At 43.4% G+C, this 18,263-nt stretch overlaps 1 protein-coding gene across 1 annotated transcript in view; it reads left to right on the top strand.

Annotated features, from left to right (window-relative positions):
• Positions 1–16,014, top strand: part of SF3B3 (splicing factor 3b subunit 3) — a 31,390-nt gene extending 15,376 nt beyond the window's left edge. The window contains exons 12-26 of the mRNA XM_031949975.1: positions 2,911–3,062; positions 3,476–3,631; positions 4,515–4,670; positions 5,096–5,239; positions 6,008–6,130; positions 6,354–6,508; positions 8,507–8,681; positions 9,241–9,446; positions 9,534–9,690; positions 11,073–11,198; positions 11,725–11,937; positions 12,252–12,350; positions 13,838–13,981; positions 14,617–14,721; positions 15,396–16,014. Of these exons, the coding sequence (XP_031805835.1) occupies positions 2,911–3,062; positions 3,476–3,631; positions 4,515–4,670; positions 5,096–5,239; positions 6,008–6,130; positions 6,354–6,508; positions 8,507–8,681; positions 9,241–9,446; positions 9,534–9,690; positions 11,073–11,198; positions 11,725–11,937; positions 12,252–12,350; positions 13,838–13,981; positions 14,617–14,721; positions 15,396–15,536 (2,252 nt within the window). The 3' untranslated portion in view covers positions 15,537–16,014. The remainder of the gene's footprint in view (positions 1–2,910; positions 3,063–3,475; positions 3,632–4,514; positions 4,671–5,095; positions 5,240–6,007; positions 6,131–6,353; positions 6,509–8,506; positions 8,682–9,240; positions 9,447–9,533; positions 9,691–11,072; positions 11,199–11,724; positions 11,938–12,251; positions 12,351–13,837; positions 13,982–14,616; positions 14,722–15,395) is intronic.
• Positions 16,015–18,263: the final 2,249 nt, after the last annotated feature.

Genomic DNA, 18,263 nt, shown 5'->3' with positions numbered 1-18,263 from the left:
CCCTTAAGGTCAGTGACTTAACTTTAGTAAATTATGCTGTGGGAGTTAGGAGGTTAACTAGGCCCATGAATTCTACAGACGATCAGGTTGTTTGGTCAGTCAATATTAATTCCACCAAGCAAGGAAACATAAATATTCATGGTTTCTTGAGCGGCCATTGTGAATGAAGCCTGCTCTTTAAAAAAATTTTAATTGTTACTTTGGAGCAGCTGAGGTCAGGGGGTTGCACTGGCTCTTCCTGACTGTAGTTTAGGGAGTAGGGGGGGTGGATTTCCTCATGACAATCAGTTGCAAAAATGTGGAGGCGGAGGCTTCTTTTGAAGTAGTGGGAAAAGTAGTGGTTTCTGTTTTAATACCAATTAAAAGTCCCAAGTTCACTGAATTTACTGCTGGGACCTTATAAAGGCTTGGCAGTGGCAGTAGCACTATCCATCTCATCCTGATCTTCTTGCAGCATGAGACCTTGGCCATGGAGCCAGGCTTCTGATCTGATCCCTATTGTGCTGAGTATACTTTGTCCCACTGAAACAAAGACTAGTCCCTTTTACTTTTAGGGAATGGACTTGTCACATGATTACAAATCCTACCTAATTAGAGCTTTAATTTCTTTCATTTACTTGTACACATTGCTCCTTTTTGATTAACTGCCATTAACTAGGAAAAAGAAAATGTCAATCTTGTTTTTAATTGAGCTGTTCCAAGTAGATACCAGAGTGTTTAAAAGTATGCCAGGAAGCTCTGACAAAGGGAGAATTCTCGAGGTTTACATGTAATCAGGTTCATCAAGCATGTGCTAAAAGTTGAATTTTGAATGTGTCCTTTGCTTTTAAAAATAGATGGCAGGAAAATCCTATCCTTATTAGACATTTAGTACTTGAAATAGTTTGGTCTTGTGAAATTCCATTCAAAGCTCTCATAGCATCTGGCATCTTTTCCCACTTTCATCAGAGGTACTTAAATGCAGTTATTTGTCCAAATATTCACTCTTACCATGTTAGAATTAAGCCTGTAGCTTTCTGATCTAACCATAGTCCATACTTTCTGTAAAAGAGACTTCAGATACTGAGTCATTTAATGCAATATTCATAGATTTCTTGTATGAGTAATTTTTCCTCTTTATATATTGATTTATGTGTGTGAAAAAATTGATCTTTTTTTTTTTTAACTATTAATCTGTTTGCCAAATATAAAATTTTAGTTGCATTCATAGAATATAGAACCAGAAAGGACCTTAACAGGTATATGGTCCAACTCCCTCATTTTACAGATGAGGAAGCCAGAGTTCGTAGAAATTGTCTAATCTCCTGCAAATACTGAGTAGTAGGACCAAGAAGCTCCCTTTAGATTCAGGTTCCCCTCAGGACGCTAAATTGTCTGTGGAGTAATCTTAGCACAGGTAACATGAACAGAATGTGGGTTTAGTACCCAGTTACCTAACTGCTTATAGAGAAAAACTGTCCTTTAAGCACAATTCGAATTTCCTAACTGGCCATCTTGGGAATGTGAGTTGTTGATTACAAAGTAGATTAAACAATAACGTGGATGGCTTAGTTCAGTCCTTCATCACTGATGGAAAAACTGTTGTGAGTATGTGCACTATTAGTTCAAGATGGTCTGAAAAGCACCCAGACAACTGTTGAACAAGTTCTCGTTTAGTTACTAACCAACTACTCTAATGAATTCAGCAGAATACCCTTCTGTTATATACCATCCCCTGCCTCAGTGCTTTCTTTATCTATTGAGAGGATAAGGTCCAAAATTTATTTGTGAAAAAGAAAAATATCTCAACTCTTTATTTCAAAAGCAGATCTTGTACAGAATTGCTCAGGTTAGATCTTCTGTGTTTTTAAGTTCCGAAGAGCACAATGTGTGAGAAACCAATGGCCTGTAACTTACTGGATTGCATGGGGGAGCATTCCTTTGGAATGTGGGTGCCTAAAGGTCTCTGACCTAAAAAGTCATTAATGTTTGTTTTATCCAACTGCATTTCATTAAAGGAAAATTGGGTCCTGATAGGCTTGGTCTGAGCCAGTGGGTCATTGGGGTTGTTTTTTTCTTTTTTTTAATAGAAAAATGGCAATTTTATTTCCCAGAGGGGTCAACGACTAACAGTACAAACTCCTTCTGGGACCCAAGTCAACCACTGTTGCCATGTCATTCCTACTGGAAGACATTGGTAGTCCTTCCATTACTGAATTGTTCTCTGCCTTTTGGAGCTTGTGTTCTCATGAATACTCTTGTTGGCTTCTATTCTTAATTTCTTATCTTTTTTATTCCATAAGTAGAAACTGAGATACCTGTTCATTGTATAGGCAGCAGGTTGCTTTACAGTTTCCTTAAGCCACAGTTGTTCCTTTTTTCTCTTGAGAACATTATGTCAACATTATGCAGTCAAATGTGTGTGTTTTTTTCCCCCAGGGAACATTTATTAAAAATGAGATTATTTACCTCACATGTGTCCTTTAACAGGATAAAAATTCCACAGTGATGTGGGGGTAAGGCAGTGGTAGAGTAAAGAGCCCTAATTCTGCTCCTATTTTTCTTTCTGAGATCTACTACTAGACCAAGCACACAGTATGTTAATTTACAGGGGCATTGGGGCAATTAGCAATAGATCTCCAGGACTTGGGATGGCTCTTCTCAGATTGAGAAAATTGAGTCACTTTGCAAACAGGCTTCCCCAGATACCTTGAATCTTCAGGCACAGTTTCCATCACTTTGATGATCTGGTTCATCTTGTGCTATTTTATATGTTAATTGTGTGCTGATGACCACAGATACTCAGAGCTCTGCTCTTGACAGGTTGCTGGAAGAGGAGCTCTTTACCTTGCATATGTATTCATTTGGGGTTGCAGGTCTCGTGCGCATCACGCTGACAGGCTGCCCTCTTCCTTCTCCTTGCCTCCTTAGATGAATTCGATGCTTACATCATTGTGTCTTTCGTGAACGCCACCCTGGTCCTTTCTATTGGAGAGACTGTGGAAGAAGTGACAGACTCGGGCTTCCTGGGCACCACTCCCACCCTGTCCTGTTCCTTGTTAGGGGACGATGCTTTGGTGCAGGTGAGGTGCAGCAGTCGGGCCTGTTTAGTCTGTCCTGTCGCTCTGATTTAGCACTTGCTGGAGAAGTCTAACCCAAGGAGGGTCATTGATGCTAAAACTCTTGAGATCTTAATCTCTCCTGTGCAGATTTTGGACCAGGAACTTTTCTCTAGGCCTCAATTACTCTTATCTATTAATTTATCCTCATCTTAGGCGGGCTTTGTAAGAATGTATTGGATAATTAGATTTGAATATATTAGCTTGGGAATGTGAAATTTAAGCTATTATTTGACATAGCCTCAGTTGGGGCCTGTAAGCACTGTTTTTGTAACCTTGGATATTATTGGCTTCAGTTGGCAGTCCTTGGGTTGGGGCTTGTTTTGGGCGATGGCCAGAATAACCAAAGTGTATTTCCCTTTTGTTCCTGCCTCTAGGTATATCCAGATGGCATCCGGCATATCCGAGCAGATAAGAGAGTAAATGAGTGGAAGACCCCAGGAAAGAAAACTATTGTGAAGTGTGCTGTAAACCAGCGGCAGGTGGTGATCGCCCTGACAGGAGGAGAATTGGTCTACTTCGAGATGGACCCTGTAGGTTACCTTAACACTGCCATCCACTTTCCCACATAGGACTTAGTGAAGGGGCCTGACATCAGGGATGTGGCCACAAGAGAAGACCTGAAACCCCACTTATACTGGGTCCCTCCTGATTAGGGAGTTTGTACACATGCCTTTCCAGAATCCAAACTAAGATACGAAGCTTCCATCTGGTTCTGACTTGAAAAGTCAGCCCATTGAATAGCTTCATGCCATGCTTCTCGAATATGTATATCTTTTGTAATGACACAAATTTAATTTCCGTAGACTTGGCCAAGTTGTTTTTTCGTTTTTGTTTTTTGCTGAGGCAGTTGGGGTTAAGTGACTTGCCTAGAGTCACACATAGACTACATTTGAACTCAAGTCCTCCTGACTTCAGGGCTGATGCTCTATACACTGTACCACCTAATTGCTCCCCTGGCCCACTTCTTATGATCATGGTCCACTTATGATTTTCCAGAAGAAAGGAAGTTGGTGATTATTTTCTTTGAGGGCTTCAGTCTGTAGGTATTGTTACTTTGCAGTATGTGCAGGGTTTTTTTCTTTTTTTTTTTTTTTTTTGCCTCTAAGTCTTTGGATTTTCTTCAAAAACCAAGCCTTACAATTGTTTGTTAGATCTAAGATTTTTTTTTTTTTAACTGTCTTTGTGTCCCCATACTTATGTCTTTGAGACCCAGAACATTTTCATAAACTAATCAGCATAAGTTGATGAAAAAGTGAATATCTCTCAAAGGGCTTGAACCTAATGTCAGTGAGTGTCAACAGTACCAAATCTCTATGCTGATTAAATCTTAACTGTGACTATGATCAGAATAGCTCCCCTGTCTCTTCATCCCCTTATGAAGACAGTAATATTCCTCTGTTCTTATGTTTGCAGTCAGGACAGCTGAATGAGTATACTGAGCGAAAGGAGATGTCTGCAGATGTAGTGTGCATGAGTTTGGCCAATGTGCCTCCTGGGGAGCAACGCTCTCGTTTCCTGGCTGTGGGATTGGTAGACAACACTGTTCGGATCATCTCTTTGGACCCTTCGGTGAGTGACTTCTTTGTCTCAGGAGTAAATTGGCACTTGACCTAAGGGTCATCCCAAGTCTAAATTTCCCTTGGGGGTCCAGACCATCCTGGGATTCATTGTGGAGTGGATCATGGGAATCTATGTGTGCTGTCAGTGACATTGACAGAGAGTTTGTGGCTTCTTTGTTAGTCTAGCCCCATTCTGTTTTGTTTTGTTTTGTTTTTTAACAGGTAGCATGGAACCTGTATTTTTGTAGGGAACTAGAAAAGTTGCAAGTTAGCATTTAGTGATTAAGCAAAAAGAAGCCAGGGTTCTCTTGGTCCTGAGGCTCTCCAGGCTGTTGGAGAGCCTCAGACTTTCTCCAGATACAGTTCTTCTTGACAGCATCTTTTCTCAAGGGAGCCATTCATTTGGACTCATCCTGTCCTTTCTATCTCTCTTAGGATTGCCTACAGCCTCTGAGCATGCAGGCCCTCCCAGCCCAGCCAGAATCGCTGTGTATTGTCGAGATGGGTGGAGCTGAGAAGCAAGATGAGCTGGGGGAAAGGGGCTCCATTGGCTTCCTCTACCTAAACATTGGGCTGCAGGTAAGGAGCTCTAGGGCTCTGCATTCATGTTCTCTTTATTCAGTTGTATCTCCAGTGATCCAGTCACTCAGCTGAAGAGGATGGAGAAACTTAAGTCATCACTTAGGGGAGGGCTCCTTTGTGGATTTCCTGTTCTGCTCTCCAGCTGATCTGCAGAGCATGAACTCAGGACGCAGGCTTGCATTCATGGAGTTTGGCACTCCATTAAAAGAAATCTGTTCTAAAAACATCTACTGGAAATGTTTTTGGGTCAGCATTCAGGTCAGAGTAAAAAGACCTAGGGCCCCTTCCAGAGTTTCCACACCAGCTTATGGGGCCAAGACCCCTAGGGTGTAGATGAGTTTACTGTAGAACAAGCTGCCTTGTAGCTGGGTTGTTCAACTAGCAGTTCCCAGAGAGTGTAGCAGACCTCTGTGCTCAGGGGACACAGCAGAAGCTCCAGAAGGCATAGCGTTGTGCCCATGTTGGTTTGCATTCTGCACCTTTATTAAGGTACTCAGTGTTTTAAGAATTCATTTGTTGGCTTTATCCTACTTTAACCCAGCCCTTAATCTGTCAGCTAGGCAAGGATGCTTGTGAGCAAGAACAGAGCTGTGTCACCCCACCCCCACAGAGGCTGTCTTCTTGCTTTGAGAACTAAGCAAAAAAGCTCCAAGGAGGGGCTGGGATCTACACGGGGATTTTCCCAAAATGAGTTTTGTTGTGTCACCATAAATCATCTTTCTGCTATAATCACAAATTGCTCCTTTTCTCTGCTCTTTTGCTCAGAATGGTGTGCTTTTAAGGACTGTCCTAGACCCTGTCACTGGTGATCTGTCTGACACCCGTACAAGATATTTGGGTTCTCGCCCTGTGAAACTTTTCCGAGTGCGGATGCAGGGCCAAGAAGCAGTAAGTGCCTGTGAAATGTGACCTACACCCTACCAGAATGCCCCACATCCTACCCTGTGAGCACAGGGCTGCTGTCTTTAACAGGCCCTTTCACTTTTGGATATTCTTCAAGGTTTTATAAAATGATGTGATATCATCTTCTGCATGAGCTCCTTGGAAGTTATGGCAGTTTACCTTGGCATTAAGTTTGCCTGATACTCAATGGGCATTTTTCTTCATTCAGGTTTTGGCTATGTCAAGTCGCTCATGGCTAAGCTATTCCTACCAGTCCCGCTTTCATCTGACCCCCCTGTCCTATGAGACTCTGGAGTTTGCATCAGGCTTTGCATCTGAGCAGTGTCCTGAGGGCATTGTGGCCATCTCTACCAATACTTTAAGGTGAGTTTTGCAACCCAGTAGGAGTACTGAAGAAGTCATCTACCGAAATGTTGGTACAAGAGTGTGAGAAGAAGACGGTAATAAGAGTTTTTGTTTTCCAGGGTCTGCTCATGTAGTTGAAAGCCTTAGAGTGTTGGCTCCTCAGAAATTCTAGTGTCATGGAGCCAAGTTTCAATGTTTGGAGTTTCAGCTTTTATTTAGCATCCTGGAGCCAAGTGTTAGTATTAACAAGGCAGTTCAGCCCTTCTGGAATCTCATAATGGCTCCCCGTTGCCTGCTGAAGAAAGGCCAAACTCATTAGTTTGGCATTAAAGCCACTCTATGGTCTAGTCATAGCCATCTATTTAAGCACATCTATCATTGTACCCCTGTGTAAACACTGACCACCAAAGGTAACATGCCATACTCTCTAACTTTGTTCATATTGTCCCTTCTATTGGGAATTTTCCCAGCCTCGTTTGTTGAAATTCTGCCTATCTCTAGAGGCTCAGCTCAAACTTCCTAGAGCCTTTCCAGATTTCTCTAGTCAGAAAGTCGTCTTCTTCCTGAACTTAACTAACTAATCATACCTCCATTTTGTGTATGTTTCTTTTTGTTATGAGTGTATGAATCTTTTCCTCATTGGGTCTTAAGCTCTTTAAAATACAACAATTTCTTAGTTGTATTTAGGTATGCATAATTCTCTTCTTTGCCTATTTATCATGCTGCTTTACATGTATTTGTCCCATAGCACTTGATACAGATTTTTATATGTAGTTGGCACTTAGTTTTTATTGAATGAAAAGTCCCAGAAACTTGACATTAGAAATTGTTAGCAATAGAATTAAAAGAGAATGAGCATGGGATTGTTCTTTAAAGCATCAGTCTATCTCATATGACTGCTTTTGTATTAAGCCCAAAGCCACTGTATTTTCTAAAAGACCAGACTGACAGATCATTGCCATTCCTCCTGTGCCCATTCCTTAGTGAGGGCAAAAGAGCTAAAAATGAGACTCTTAAGAAGGTAACAGGGTGACTTTGGGAATTAAGTTGACAGTGCTTTCTTTTTTCATATTCTTAATATATGTGGTAGTTGAGGAGGTTGAGATCATTAGAAGAAAAGGGGATAGACAAATCGGGAAATTAACTGGATTATGATTCATTGAAATTGTAACAGTTTAAGAAGGACCATAAGGATAAAGTTGATTAGAGAAAAACAGTGGCTTGATGTGAAGAGATTTCTCCATTGTTAGTGGGGAAATCTTGTTTATTTTCTTTTTATGTGATGCTATCTACCCAATGAGGTTAAATAGGCTCATTTTACAGGATCATGAATATACATGCAGGGTCAGGTATACATGCAACACACACACATATACAACTCGGAAACAGGATTTCCCATTTTTTTAAAGAACATCATAGATATCTGTATTACCAGTTTAGCATGGAGCAAAGTTTTGGATATTTGGAGTAGTAAGATTGTAGAACTATTTTGAGGTGATGGTAAGTCACCAAACCTGTAGTGATGCCCAGTTATACTGACAGGGACTGTGAGGTTGACTTGAGGATAGAGAATCAGCCCAGTGTAAGTGTTCTTGTGCATCAGAGTAATCAGAAAACTTGCCCAAGAGTCAAGTGCCCTTTTTGTCTTTAGGGAGTACAGAATACTAATGGAGAACTAGGTCTGTGCTTCCCTTGGAACTAATCCTTGAGTTCTAGAATGAATGCTTGCTGTTAAAAGTGTGTCCCTTTGTTCTGCTACTTGTCAAAATGATTGTGGGCTGACCCGCCCACATGTGTCCTTGAAGTTGACAGCTCCCCTGAGGACTGTCTTCTAAAGGTGAAGTCATTGGTATTTATTGAAGGGCCCGTTTTGATTGTACAAGGAGTTGGGGTCAGCACAAATGGCTGCTGGGCCTCAGCTTTAATAGATCTGGATCTATCCCAACCCCAGTTTCTGAGTGTATATTTCTCTTGAATAGGTCATCCATTGATTAGCTGCCCTGTCTTTCCCTCTAGGATTTTGGCTTTAGAGAAGCTCGGTGCTGTCTTCAACCAGGTAGCTTTCCCTTTGCAGTACACTCCAAGAAAGTTTGTTATCCACCCTGAGAGCAACAACCTTATCATCATTGAGACCGATCACAACGCCTATACTGAGGCCACAAAAGCACAGAGGAAACAGCAGATGGCAGAGGTAATGATAACTCCTGCCCTTGGAGAGGCCCTGGGATGGAGCACTGACCACCAGATATGGCTGGAGTCAGGATGTTTAACCTACTTGCTGATGGAGGTGCATCTTTAGGCCAGCTGTCTAATGACGGGCCCAAAGAGCTTCAGTGATTTGTCCATGATCACCCAAGAGTAAATATATAATAGATCAGAGGGTTCAGATCTAGGACTCGGGCCTCGGAACAACACAATTTCCCCCAGGCAGGCTAAGGCTATTGCTGTGGGGAGGGCAGTCGAATTTTGGCCTGATCAAGACAATCAGCTTCCATTTTCCTCAGTACTAATACTTTCTCCATGGGCAATAACAATCCAAACAAAACTATAGCCAAGTAGAATCACGCTGTTCCCTGGAATAGGCAAAAGCCTTTCATTTAGGGAAGCTGTATTGCCAAAATAAATTCCTTCCCCATTTCCCAACATGATTTTGTTTCTTTTCCTGTTCTTTATATCTTCTTCCTTTTTTCTCACTCCATTCGACATCTATTCACTTTTTTCTGGTTCTTTCCTTCCATTCTATACTGTAGGAAATGGTAGAAGCAGCTGGGGAAGATGAGAGAGAATTGGCAGCTGAAATGGCTGCTGCCTTCCTGAATGAAAATCTCCCAGAATCCATCTTTGGAGCACCCAAAGCAGGCAATGGACAGTGGGCTTCTGTGGTCCGGGTAATGAATCCCATACAAGGAAACACACTGGATCTTGTCCAGCTGGAACAGAATGAGGCCGCTTTTAGGTAAGGAGATAAGAGGCTATAGAGTTGCTGGATGGGGCTGAAGAATCCTGCCTTGAGTCTTAACCCCAAGGCCTTCTCTGTCCACAGTGTGGCAGTATGCCGGTTCTCGAATACTGGCGATGATTGGTATGTGCTGGTGGGGGTAGCCAAAGACCTCATTCTGAACCCCCGATCCGTGGCTGGAGGCTTTGTCTATACCTATAAACTTGTGAACAGTGGAGAGAAACTGGAGTTTTTGCACAAGGTAAGAAAGAGCCCATCTTAAAATACTTTTCCCTATTTAAAAAAAAATCCTATACTTTGTCCTGGCACTCCTTGTTAGTTTAAGACTATTTTGGTGACTGACCAAAGCCCCCTCCTAAGAAGACAGTGTCTATTAGTCTCTGTGTCACACACACACGCTACCACCACCACCACCACCCAATCTCCCGCAGGAAGTCCCCATTGCTAATGGGCATGAGCTACCTACGTCAGGACAAGACAGGTTGAATTGACCCTTTGTTTATCAATCTGTTTCATTTTAGCAATGCCTGACCCAAGACCAAAGATATGGTATTGCCAGACTTGCCCAGACTTGGTGGATGTGATGCCTTTTCTTTATCTTATGTTTTCTCCTCTATGTGATGTTAACCCCTTTTATAATGGGAGTCAATGAATTTCATTTTCAGATAGAAAAGGTCAAACCCAGACAGAGTAATGAAAGTACCCAGTCCCTTCTAGGTTTTCCGGAGGTTCTCTTCCCCACTCCCACTTCCCAGCCCGAGCTGTGCTCAGCCCAGCACTTTCTATTATTTGACAGCAGCAGCTGAACCCAACCACGTTGACATTTCCTCTCTAGAAGACTCCTTTGAAATTGAGGTCATAATTCTCAGATTCTGTTCTTGGTTAAGTCATCAATTTCCTTGATGACTCACAAAATATGAAACTTTAGTACCTTTGTTTCCCATTTGCAAAAAAGAATTCTTTTCTGTGTGACTTAAAGCAGAATAAGATTATACTAAGCAAATTCCCCTTTTGGAAAAAATATTTTAAACAAAACCATGACAGTATAGTGACCTATTTCTCAAATTAGCAAAAATTCTGGCACGCATCTTCATGCCATGTGCCTGGGATACGTAGGAGGATATGAATCTCTGGATCTCAGAGCCAAAGCTCATGGCTGGAACTGGACATCTGACAAGAGCTATCAGTCAATTGACAGGAACTAATTAGGTGTCCTCCACTGGCAGACATCATGCTAGGTACTGAGGATCCAAAGAATGAAAGCCACAGAAACAGAACTATATAGAGACTGCAACTAGGTATTTATTTTAAAGAAGAAAAAAAAGTAGGCAAGGAAAATAGCCTGACAGGCAAAAATGGCAGAATTTCCATTAAAAGTGTGAGAGGAACCAGGGAGGGAAGTAGTACTCACACAGCACTTGGCATTTGGGAGGTAGAAGCAGGGAAGGAGGAAGCGATGGAGGGAAGGAGGGAAAGGGGAGAGAACAAAGTGAGAAAGTATAAGGGAGTTGAATGCAAGGTTATTTTGTGAGGGAGTACACTAGCAGTTGGGGGAATGAAGAAAGGTTTCCTGCTGAAGGTGGTACTTGAGAAGTGTGTTTCCTTCCTTTCTTTCATGTTCAGACACCAGTGGAAGAGGTCCCTGCTGCCATTGCCCCATTCCAGGGCAGAGTATTGATTGGTGTGGGAAAGCTGTTGAGGGTCTATGACCTAGGAAAAAAGAAGTTACTGCGAAAATGTGAGAATAAGGTAAGATGGGGGCTCAGGGTAAGGGGAGGAAAGAATGTAGGTTGGGGATGTTAGGGAGAAAGGTGAGTTTGGGTGGTGGGTGTAAGCACTAGTCCATGGTTCTCTTAAAGGGCTATTCCAAAATGCATTTCCTGGGATATTGGGTAAAGGTCTTGGGGAAGTTAGGAAGGTGGATTCATGTACCAAGAGGAAATACTTCATAATCTGTTCACAATCTTGGTAATAGAGTTTAAGATGTAGATGTGGTATTTCTAGTTGCAAACGAGAAGTCATTTATCCATCACCACCCAATCATCTGTTAGCAGCCTTAGAGGTGATGTGCTGGAGGACCAAATGGACCTCCACTGGGTACCCTTCTCAGGGCTGCGGAGAGTTCCTAAGCTCTGGTCACTGTGCTCAGGACTTCAGACCTAAGACTTTTTGGGTGTCATGGTTGGGGCTGAATTTTGAGACCCGTACGTGCTGCTGTTGGGGAAATCTCTGCCTAATCTTGGGGATTCACTCCCACCTCTGTTTCCTCTCACAGCACATTGCAAACTACATCTCGGGCATCCAGACTATCGGACATCGGGTTATCGTATCTGACGTCCAGGAGAGTTTTATCTGGGTCAGATACAAGCGCAATGAAAACCAGCTCATCATCTTTGCTGACGACACATATCCCCGTTGGGTCACAACGGCCAGCCTCCTAGACTATGACACCGTGGCTGGGGCTGACAAGTTTGGCAACATTTGTGTAGTGAGTCCTCACAGGATGACTTTAGCTGGGTGGGCGACAGGACAGCGGGAGAGAACCTTTGAAACAGGCTCATCCTTGGTTTTTAGTTCGGAAGAGTTTTCATCAACTTCCTTTGCACACCAACCAATGTTATTATGTGGTCATAGATGTATTGATTCAATGGCCTGTAGCTCGTACTTGCTGGTTTTGTTAGCATTTTTGCTTTGTCTACATTTGCCTCATTTCTTTAATGTGGGCACATGCTCAAATTCCTGATAACCTTAGAGTCGGCTTGTAGCGCAGAGGAGATGTCTGAGTGTCCCTTCTCCCGGTAGGTGAGACTCCCACCCAACACCAACGATGAAGTGGACGAAGACCCGACGGGAAACAAGGCCCTGTGGGACCGAGGACTTCTCAACGGAGCCTCCCAAAAGGTGAGGTTCTGCACCCCTCCATGCGCACCCACCTAGGGGTGGGTTTAATTCTTGGCACTCGAGTGTCCCAGAACACTTTGTATGGAGGCTGATGAAATAATGTCTCTCAGTCATGCCAGTTTCCTTGGGGAAGGGGGAAGAGGATATGGTTTTCTTAGAGGATCTTTCAGAATGCTACACATTGGCCTTTATTTCCTACTCTCTTGCATGATGCTGAGAGAGAGAGAGAGAGTGAGTGTGTGTGTGTGTGTGTGTGTGTGAGAGAGAGAGAGAGTGTGTGTGTGAGAGTGTGTGTGTGTGTGTGTGTCCAGACTGGAGACTGCCTGTGCAGCCTTTCCCTCCCTGGTTCCCCTCACAGTCTTAACTGAAATTCTGCCATTTTTGCCTCTTTAGGACTTTTTCCTGCCTATATGCGTGTATACCTAGTTTCAGTCCATTTCTATAAAGTTCTATTTCTGTGACTTTCATGTCACTTAGTTTGGGTTTTTTGCATAATAACCTTGAGACCAGGTAAATGCCATGCTCAAATTGTTGGACAGATAGGTTATTGGCCCTTTTTAAAAAATTTTATCTGGAGCCTGAAGTTAGCCAAAAAATTCCAGGCTGGAGGACAGTGGATGATTGACTAGGGAGGCCGACATCATTGGGTTTCTGAGTATGGGGCAGGGAATGCAATGTAGGAAGGCTGGACAAATGGCAAGAGCTCCTTATGAAGGGATTTTGATTCTCTGAACTAATAGGGAGATATAGGAGAGGAGTGGATGGGAGGGGTGGGTGTGGGTAGGTAATGTGGTCAGACCTGCACTTGAGGAACATAAATTTGGATGGACTCAGGTGAGGATAAATCAAAGGTAGAGTGATCAGAAGGGGAAAATTCAGGTGGGAGGCAACCATAGGGGTTGGCCTTATCAGGGAAGAAATGTCTACAGAGGCACACCCTTAGAGCAAAAAAAAAAAAAAAGATAAAATCAATTTTTTTTTTTTTTTTTTTTTACACATACAACTTCTTTACTTTATTTTTAATTCTTGGAGACTAGAGCATTTGGAATGGAGTTGTTCAGTTTTTTGGCCCCTGCTGTTTGGCCAAAATCACTCTTCAAAGCCAGCTTTACCAAAAATACAGAAGCCTGTTATCCCACAGCCTAGGGTAGTTTAAAGTTTTCTTGAAATTTCATTTTTCTGATGATTAGGGAAACTTGGGTGTCTTTTCATGCTATTGATAGCTTTTCGTTTTTTTCTGTAAATTTTCTTGCCATTTGACCATTGCAGAGTATATATTGTTATCTTGAAGTTTTGCATCAATTTGGAATGTCAGGGTTTTAGCTAATGCAATTTTCTTCAAATATTCCCCATCCTTTTTAATTCAACAAAAGCCCTTCACTTGAAGAGTAAAGCCCACCTCACCCTCTTGAGAATTGAGACTATTCTCTGTAAGCCAAAAGCAGACAATAATAAAAGGACATAAATGGGTATGATTCTGTTTGCAGGCAGAAGTAATCATGAATTACCATGTTGGGGAGACAGTGCTTTCCTTACAGAAGACCACACTGATTCCAGGAGGCTCAGAATCTCTTGTCTACACCACCTTGTCAGGTGGTATTGGGATTCTTGTGCCTTTCACATCCCATGAGGTGAGAATACATTATTGCTTGAGATTTCTTCCTTTGAGGAATTTCCTGAGCTACAGGGAAGCCCCTTCCTAAAAGAGCAAGTCTTGGCAGTGGTTCTTTCCCACTTAACAAATCTTTAGACTTGTGCCTCATTTCAGCAGCCATAGTCTGTTCACTGGATTGTTCAGTAGGTTGGGTGAGATGACTCGATGAATTAGGTCAGGAAGCTTTCCTAATCTTGGTAAACAGAAGGGTTATGAATGAATGCCTGAGGAAACCCTCAAGTCTCTATCCCCATTGAGCTTCTACCCAGGTAGAAAAATGAAAAAACCTGATCCCTTAAAAAGAGACCATTAGTCAAGTGATTTTGTGCTTCTTTGTCTGTAGGAACAGTTTGCGCCGAGACCTTAGTTTGTGTGCTCGTTGAAGCCAGAGGCGTCTCAGTCACAGTGCCTCCTTTCTCAGACTTTTTCAGGAAAGTCTAGGCCCTCACTAGGTATTACTTTCCCTGCCCCAAAGAAGCATATTGCTTTTGGAAGCCAGAGCACATATTGAGAATAAAGAGGAACCAGGGCTCATCATCTACTTGTTTTCTCAGCCTCTCTAACCTAGGATCCTAAATTGTAGGATTCATTTTTCTTGTTTCTGTTTCTCAGGATCATGACTTCTTCCAACACGTGGAGATGCACCTGCGGTCTGAGCATCCTCCTCTCTGTGGAAGGGACCATCTCAGCTTCCGCTCTTATTACTTCCCTGTGAAGGTAGGCCTGCACTGAGAAGGAACTCCCTTTTTGTCATCCCTTTTTCTAATTCTATGTGACTTGTGCCCACTTTTCTCTGTCATTGAAACAACTTGAATTCTTCTTACTGAATGCCCCTTCCTTTAGGAATCCAAATAATTTTGAATGATTGAATAGAGAAAGGCAGGTATGAACATAGATGTGATTAGAGAGAGCCTTCTCTGGACATGGGAGTCTACATTCATATGTGTTTGATTAATAAGGTCCTGTCTTCTGGGGAACCATAACCCGTAGTTGTACATCATAAGTTTTTTAGCCCAAACTCTATATAAAGAGTCAAGAGCTTTTTCTCTTCTCTACCCCATGCCCAGAAACGATTCTTCTAACCCCATATCCCTTTCCTAGGAAACACTGATCTTGACCATCATTAAGGGCCAACTTAACAGACCTAGCCATAGTCATGGGATTTTATAAGCACATCTCCAGAACTGGGAGTAATCTCAAAGACCATCTAGTCTGATCTGTTCATTTTACAAGGGAGCAAACTGAGGGAGGCCTAGGAAAGTTAAATGTCTGAGAGCACACAAGGAGTCACAATCTTGGATTAAGGACCTTTCTCACCTCGACTTCATTTGCTCATAACAGTTGTTCAGATGTAGCATTTGGAAGCCGCTCTTCTCTTCCTTCTTTTTCAGAATGTGATTGATGGTGACCTTTGTGAACAATTCAATTCAATGGAGCCCAACAAACAGAAGAATGTGTCAGAAGAATTGGACAGGACACCACCGGAGGTCTCAAAGAAGCTGGAAGACATCCGTACCCGCTACGCCTTCTGAGCCCAACAGTGGACTTGCCCCCAGGCATGTCAAAGACTGTGTTTAAAAAGAGTTCTGAGGACTTGCAGGTTGTTGTTTACCCCCTCTTCCCTCCTTTTTTGCTTTGTGATCACATCGCTTTGATCCCGTGGGACAGGAGGAAGGGGCACTTACAAAGATCTCGAAACATTTCAAGTGAGAGTTGATTCCATACACTCTGCAGTGATGCGTGGCCCTGGCCTGGCCTGGGATGTCCCCTCGGTCCCAGACATCTTCCCTGCTTGGATTGCCTTCCCCTCCCAGCCATGCCCTTCATTTTTGTACACACCCTTCATTTTTAACTGGTTTTCTTGTAAATACAGTTTTGTACAATGTTGACTTTAGAAGGGGGTGAATGGGGACTGTTGGAGAGTGCTGAAGTGGGATTGGTTATATAATACAAACACCATGAATTGTACCATTCTGGATCATAAGAAATACAAGCCCATTCTTTTTAAAAGCAGTCTCATTGTCTTCCTTGTGGCTTAAGACTGGGGTCCATAGGGGGGATATATTTCACCCAACAGCAAGATTTTAGCTGCAAGAAGTGAAAAGAGTTTTGGGTTTTTTTGGTGCCTTATTGGACTGCAGTAGTCTTTCTGACTGTTCCCTTCTAGGTTTTTTCCATATTTTCCTACCATTAGTGTCTAACGTAGGCCACAAGCTACTTTGCAGCCTACAGATTGAGTGGAGGTTCCAACATGCTAATCATTATAAGGCAGATTGAGCAGGCAACATGACATCTTCCCATTGGTTTATTGAGTTCAAGTTATCTAGTAAGTTGGGTGGATTTGGATGGATTTCTTGTCTTTTTCCCCAGCCTAATTTTCTTCATACTTTTATATTTGGGGAAACAAAGTCAACCTGTTTCCTTGACCCTGTACTGAGACAATGCTTCCTCCACCAGTTCCACCATGGGTCCCCAAGATTTCACACACACAAACCACCCCATGATGCCTTTCAGTCCCAGTGCTTGCAAGGTAGCCAGTGACATTAGGTGTGGTGACAAGTCCTGGAAGTCACCAACTTGGAACCAAAAATCAAAGCAGAAGGGCTCCTGTTAAAAGGACCCTAGTGCCTTCTCCCCACTGGAGCCGTCAGCAGCCATGTCATTTCCATTGGATTCTGTGGTCTCCAGATGCGATGGAAAATGGCCTGTCAGGAAGAGGTGCAGAAGAAGGCATCGGGATGGGACTTGCCACAGGCCTTTTGAAGTCACCGCCATTCTTTCATGGCATTAAGTAGTGGCATAGCCCGCTGTCCAGGGTCCCCTCAGCGCCTCTCGTCCCTCCACTCCTGATTGCAGTGAGGAAGGTAATTTTTTTCTGATTTGTGGAATGACCATGGTCCCTACATGGTGTGCGCTGTCATGTGGCTGATGGCCACTGGCCTTTGCTGATGGGCTGGCTGGATTCGGGATTGTTGAGAGAGACTGCTGCACTTTACGCCAAAAAGCGGTTACTGCCTTGAATTTCAACATCCCTTCCCATCTGCCATCCTCTGATCTAGGGGAGCTCATGATGGCCCCGGAAGGAAAGCAGAGCCCAGCTTTTCCTCCTCTGGCCACGGTGCCCCCCCTCTCGTTGAAGTCAGGCACATGAGCACTGTCTTCTGCCACCAGTCTTTCCTAACTAAGGGTTGACCTCGGTCCTCATTTCATTTTTCCCACCGTCAGAAGGGTCATTCGCCTTGTTTGTTTATTAGTTATGTAGGAAGAGAGGGAACATGTCGCCTCAGCGTTGACCTAAGGAGCTTGAAATCCCACCCCATCGTTCCCCTCCTCTCCTTGGGGAGACCATTTCCTCACTTGAGAATTTGGTTTGTATGAATTACTGGGGTTGATGACTTCAGCCTAAATCATAAACAGTCCTCCATGGGCCCGCACTGCTGCTGTCACTAGGAACGGGACATCCATGTGCAAGACCAGAATAAGGGAGCAAGGCTAAGAAGCTTCCCCATGGGAAGCTCCTTCAGCCGAGGACAGCCCTCGTGCGACAGATGCGAGGCCGCTTCCACTCCATTCAGAGCACTGCTTGCAGACCTGACTTCTGCCCCTGCTCACAGCTGTTGGGCATTTTTCTTTGTGAATATTCCAGCCCGCTCAGTGGATTTGGTCGAGCAAGTTGTCCAACGGCCAAAGCAGGAGCTGTGATTCAGCCCCAAATCTTTCCATTACTCATGCATCCTGTCCTCTTAAAGGAAGTTCTGCTAAGGGTCTTGTCTCTGTTCCATGTGGGGCCCAGCGTTAAGTGAGCAACTTTAATGGGCTCCCAGTGGTATCAGAAAACTCGAGCTTTCCTCAACCATGAAAATATTCTCATCTATTTGTCCCGTTCCCTTCCTCCAGTAGTCATCTATCTAGAGCACCAAGAAAGTCTCAAAATCAGTCGCAGTTTTTCCTCAGAGCTGGGGTTCTTCAGATATTGGTTCTTTATGAAGTTCTTACAAAAAAAAAAAAAAAAACGAAAAAACCACAAGTGGCAATTCAAGTTGGAGCTGTGGGTGCACCTTGTTGATCTTTTAGGTTGGTCCTGAATCAGCTGCCACCAGGGCTGCACAGCTCAGGACTCGGCTCCAGAGGGCAGAGCTAGGAGCAGCGGGCCCCAGCTCCTGTGGGAACTATGGGTGAAATGACCCCATTTTTTGATCCAACGCTGGACCTCAGGTCCATTTCTTCCATGTCTGGGGCATGACTCAAGGATGGAGCCT

Source organism: Sarcophilus harrisii, chromosome 2 (assembly GCF_902635505.1).
Source record: "Sarcophilus harrisii chromosome 2, mSarHar1.11, whole genome shotgun sequence".
In the NCBI taxonomy this organism is placed as follows: Eukaryota; Metazoa; Chordata; class Mammalia; order Dasyuromorphia; family Dasyuridae; genus Sarcophilus; species Sarcophilus harrisii.
Note: the sequence above shows the minus strand (reverse complement) of the source record. Positions and strands in the feature narration are given on the sequence as shown.